Source organism: Mya arenaria, chromosome 14 (assembly GCF_026914265.1).
Source record: "Mya arenaria isolate MELC-2E11 chromosome 14, ASM2691426v1".
Taxonomy (NCBI): Eukaryota; Metazoa; Mollusca; class Bivalvia; order Myida; family Myidae; genus Mya; species Mya arenaria.
In genome coordinates this window covers 20,545,834-20,550,824 of record NC_069135.1, presented here as the reverse complement: position 1 = coordinate 20,550,824, position 4,991 = coordinate 20,545,834, and the positions used below count along the sequence as shown (strand labels likewise).

At 34.5% G+C, this 4,991-nt stretch overlaps 1 protein-coding gene across 1 annotated transcript; it reads left to right on the top strand.

Moving 5' to 3' along the window:
• The first annotated feature begins 2,156 nt into the window (after positions 1-2,156).
• Positions 2,157-4,745, top strand: LOC128215782 (uncharacterized). Its single transcript, XM_052922350.1, has 2 exons — positions 2,157-2,521; positions 3,045-4,745. The coding sequence occupies exons 1-2, from the start codon at positions 2,181-2,183 to the stop codon at positions 4,396-4,398; spliced, it is 1,695 nt and encodes a 564-aa protein (XP_052778310.1). The 5' UTR covers positions 2,157-2,180; the 3' UTR covers positions 4,399-4,745.
• The last annotated feature ends 246 nt before the right edge of the window (positions 4,746-4,991 follow it).

Sequence of the window (4,991 nt, the reverse complement as noted above, 5' to 3'; positions counted from 1 at the left end):
ATTTCGAAAAATTGCAGTAAGTCGGATCGCGGCGAATCGCGCACCACCGCATTGGCTACCGCGAAATATATCGGCGCAATTTCCCACGATGACGCAATCTCTCCCGAGGTGGCAACGCGTTATACGATGTTTTTCTCGATTCTGTGTGAAATGGAAGATTGTTATTTTCAGACAAAATCGATAATAACTATTATTTGCAATAAATGTTATACATGATGTATAAATATACAATTAGTTAATGCATGTTTGTACATACTATAAAAACTGTTCGGAATTCACATGGCTAATAAGTGAGATTGCAATTGTACTAAAAGCTCCTAGCGATGGTGTAATACTGTTTAATTTCTCTGATCTAGATTAAATGTTAAATATTATTTTGTATTTTAGATATGGTAATATGTTTACATCATATAGTTTCAATGATTCATTTGAGCATAAACATTGAATTGTCTCTATAATATACCTCAATATTTGCATAATATGTTTAAATCTAAGACAATAAATGTGTGGACTTGGCTTGACTTTATCAATTTTCAATTGATTCTTAATATGCTCCAAACATAAGCGTTGTATAATTGATGATCGCAGTTAAATGCAACCATTCTTTTTTGATAAATAGCGTGCTGTTTAACATTTTAACGTTTATGTATTCACATGCAAACACGTTAATAAGTGCTTAGAGTAAATGGCTAGTATATTTAAACGATACTAGTTTGTTAAAAATCAAGTTTACTCTGAAAGTAAAGAAATAATTGTTATTATGCAACTGCGGTTTCGATGTTCACGTAATGTGGACCGATCACCTGCATGTTTAGTGTGATAGTTGAGCGATAGTCTGAGATATGCTATGAAAATAACAAAAACATAAGCTGTTAATTCCCACACTGCTTTGCGAATGAAACGTTGAGTTTAGCGTGAAAATGGAGAAAAATTAAACAAAAAAACATTTTTTACTGAAATCTTTAATAGTAATAATTTAAATATTCGCTTCAAAGACAGGGGAGCACAAGGTTCTAATTTAAGGCTATTATTAAGATTTCCAGTTTAACCATTAAAAGGAAAAAAAACACCATGATTTTTATAAAAGTAAAAAATTGCAATATCCGAACTACTTATCTAAATTACACAACACAAACCTAAATGCTTTACAGGTTATGTAAGCGCTATTTCTTATTCTGTGTTCGTCTTTGAAATTGCTTATATGTATGTTCCAATTGATGTAATTATTTGTAGATATGGAGTAGATATGAAGTCACGATGCTGTGATGTTGTTTCTTCTTTTTTCGAATAAAAGATCAGAAAACATCTGTCAACGTTGACACTATCTCCAGCTTAAACGAGTCAACATCTGCGTGCGTATAGCAAATCACTGGCATATCTCCCTCAGTGTCAGCGCTCCATATCAATAGCTTTAACTACGCTGTAATACTGTTCTTTAACATCTGCATGTATATGCATAATCATTGACAGTTATTCACCATGAACACTGACAGTAGTGAATAACTGTCAGCGCACTCCGGAGTACCGGCTTCAATACAACATTTAGTGATAACGTTATAATTAAACCATACTGACAACTTATTTTTATTATTTTCGGTTACAAGGGAGAACAACCCAAGACCTCTTCAATTTAAATTATTAAATCCTACGGATTAAATATCTGTTCCGGAAATTATTTTTATTGTTTTCATATTCAAAATAAAACAACCGAAAAAAATTCGACCATATGAAAGTTAAAACAAATAAATTTATACTTTAGACATAAGGATATTTGTCATAATGCGTTAGAAGATGTTTCCCTATCATTTGATTTAAAGCATGATATATTTCTAAAAATATAATCTGAAATTTAAGTTTAACGATCGTATCTTTAACTGATTAACTGATTAATTAACTTTCTCACACGTGAAACTTAATTTTTATTAAACTTATAACCATTTCAGGTGGTATATTATTTATTAAAACTTCGCATAAAATTTATAATCGAAGAAGAAATGCAACGTAAGGAGTAGTTGTGTGACTTGAATACAAACTAAAGTATCTAATAACAAAGTTGACATTGGCTGCGTGCAAAATCAATATAACTCTTTTGTCAGACTTTCATTACATGAAGACGTTTTCATGACTTTCATTGTGTTATTGTTCAAATGGTTTAAACGTGTCAGTCTGTGAACAATAAAATGGAAATAATGGGTGACACTACCTCGAAAACAACTTCTGATTCGGAGTATGACTATATATGTTCTCCTTGCAATGACGAAGGACTAAACAAAGAGGCCCAATATTTTTGCGGAGAATGTGCCCAGTTTTACTGCAACGAATGTGAACAATTGCACAAGAAAATACGCAAAAGACACGCCGTTTTGGGTCGCGAAGACATTGGGCAATGGTTGCAAGCCCCTATTCAAAGTTTAGTTGAAGATTTAGAACGCTGCGAAACGCACCAAAACAAGGCACTAGAGTTGTACTGTGGCGGCCATGATAAACTGTGCTGTCATCTATGTGTTGCTAATAACCACAGGTAATTGAATTTAAGTTCTGATTTATCTATTGAGCTACTAGTGGTAATAGTTATTCGGCCAAATCAAGAAATATTGTTTCGCTATTGAATCTCACATTTTTCCTGCCAACAAATGTGTATAATTTTGTTGTCTTGTGACCCCACATTGTTTTGGTATCAGTTGAAAGGATAATTTTGTGTACAGACAATTTTAATTGGCCGTTAGAGATTGCAAAATATGTCATAAACGTCGGATTTTAGTTTAAATAAAGAGTGATTAAACGAACTGCATGAAACCTTTTGTACGATATGTATTCGGTAATTGATTTTACATATTAGCAATCAGAGAGCAAATACCTTGCCATGGATACCAGGCAGGAAAATTAAACAATAAAGTTAATGGAACTCACAAAAATGTAGCTTATCTAATGGTTGGGTTCCAAATTCACGAACTTTGCGAACTAAATGGTGTATACACTATAGATCAAGTTATAAAAATACTTTAAGGGATATCTATTTTTACGGAAGTTATATCATCTTTCAGCAACTGTTTGGTCGTCAAACATATCCCAGTATTAGCTAGAGGATTCCGCGAAACTGAGGAGTTTAAAAAATTGCCGGACGAGGTTGAAGAACTAAGGAACCAGCTCCAGGAATTCAAAGAGTCAAGAGAGAAGAGTAAAGAGAACATTGAAACGTCTCGAGATAACGTACTTGAAAATATCAAAGCATTCCGTGAAAAGATGAATGGACTTCTGGATGTTATTGAAAAAAATACGATAAAAGAAATGAAAATAGTAATGGCACCGTTAGTTGAAAGTCTTACAAACGATGTTGACAAGTGTGAAGATATGCGTGATCGTCTAAAACGTTTAATAGACGATATTAAAACTAAGACCACTACAAGTGAATCTCTTTCGTACGTTGGATTCACAAAATGTAAGAGCTTGATGTCCGAGGCGAATTCCGTATGCAAGGAAATGATAACAACCAAGGACTATGAATTAGTATTTCAACCAGGGACCAACGTAGAAACTACCGTTTCCTCAATTGACATTTTTGGGGATATATTTGATGCAAATCATATTTTTACTGTACAGTCGCAAAAGTCCATTACAACCAACAAATCTAACCAATGGTGCGCAATAACAGGTGTTTGTGAAATGCCAAACGGGAATATTGTCCTTTGTAAGAGAGAGCCAAAATGCGAAGTGATATTGCTAGATCAATACTTTAATGAAACGACACGTCTCGAAGTTCCAAATTATACTGATGGCATTTGCGCCATTGACGAAATGGAATTGGCAGTCGCTATAAACATGCCCCGTTATAAAAGTGAAAGTTTACGTTTAATCCAAGTAGCTGGAGGAAAACTTAAAGTGACTAAACAACTAAAGTTAGCTCACTGTTGCCTCAGTGTCGCTCACCATGATAGCCAGCTTTACGTCACTTCTGAAGCGGCTCTCTATCAATACACCAAGTCGGGTAAATTGGTCAAACAGTTGTACGAAGACAAAACTGTGAATGCAAATGGCAAAACCAGCAACGTTTTAAAATGTGCTGTTAACCATGACGGAAGCAAAATGTTCATTCTTAATAAAAAGGCTAACCAGATCCTTACAATCGACCGAGACGGCAATATTTTATCAGAGATTAAAGATGCAGAGATAAGCGAACCATGTGGAATATGTGTGTCATCATTTGGTTATGTGTTTGTCGCCTGCTCAAACTACGTGTGGCAAATGGACAGGATTGGAGAAAAGAAACTGACCAAGATAGCCAAGATTTCGCTGTATTGCAAGGTGACGTCGCTGTGCCACGTAAAGAACACAAACAGTCTGATAATGAGTCCATACGATTTTTTCCATGAGGGAATACATATACTTAAATTGAATTGAACATAATATTGTTACACACAAAATGTTTTTACATAACAGACGCAGCAATGTGTAGCATTTGGTTAGACACAACAGTTGATGTGTAGTATTTTTAACGTCCTGGTATGTCGTTTTCCGTGTAACAAAACCTGTGAAGGAACAAGATCAGCACCTTGTTAAGCCTTGTTAAGCTATGATGACGGTGTACACGTTGCGGTGAATATATTACCTTCAAGTTGGCCACTATGTTTTGGCGCGTGAAAGACCCAGTTGATTTTTATTATAAACCAGCAGAATCTCAAATCGTATTTTGTTTACAACCTGCATTGAATACCATTTCCGGTGATTTGAATAAAACTATAAGCTTTTTCAGATTTTCCTTTATTCTTTCACACAATTCGCTCTCTTTTCATCGCAAAATTGTCGTACAACTTGGGTATTGGCATATTATCTTTCAATCGACAAATGGGATATCTTTTAATGGTTACTTTGTTTATCTTAACGACAAGTCTTCTATGTACAATTATGTATAGAGTCAGGGAATGGAAATATGCCTCTAATAGTTTAATCACGCTGTCCACAAGAAGTAAAGACAAAAGATATCAGTGATGATG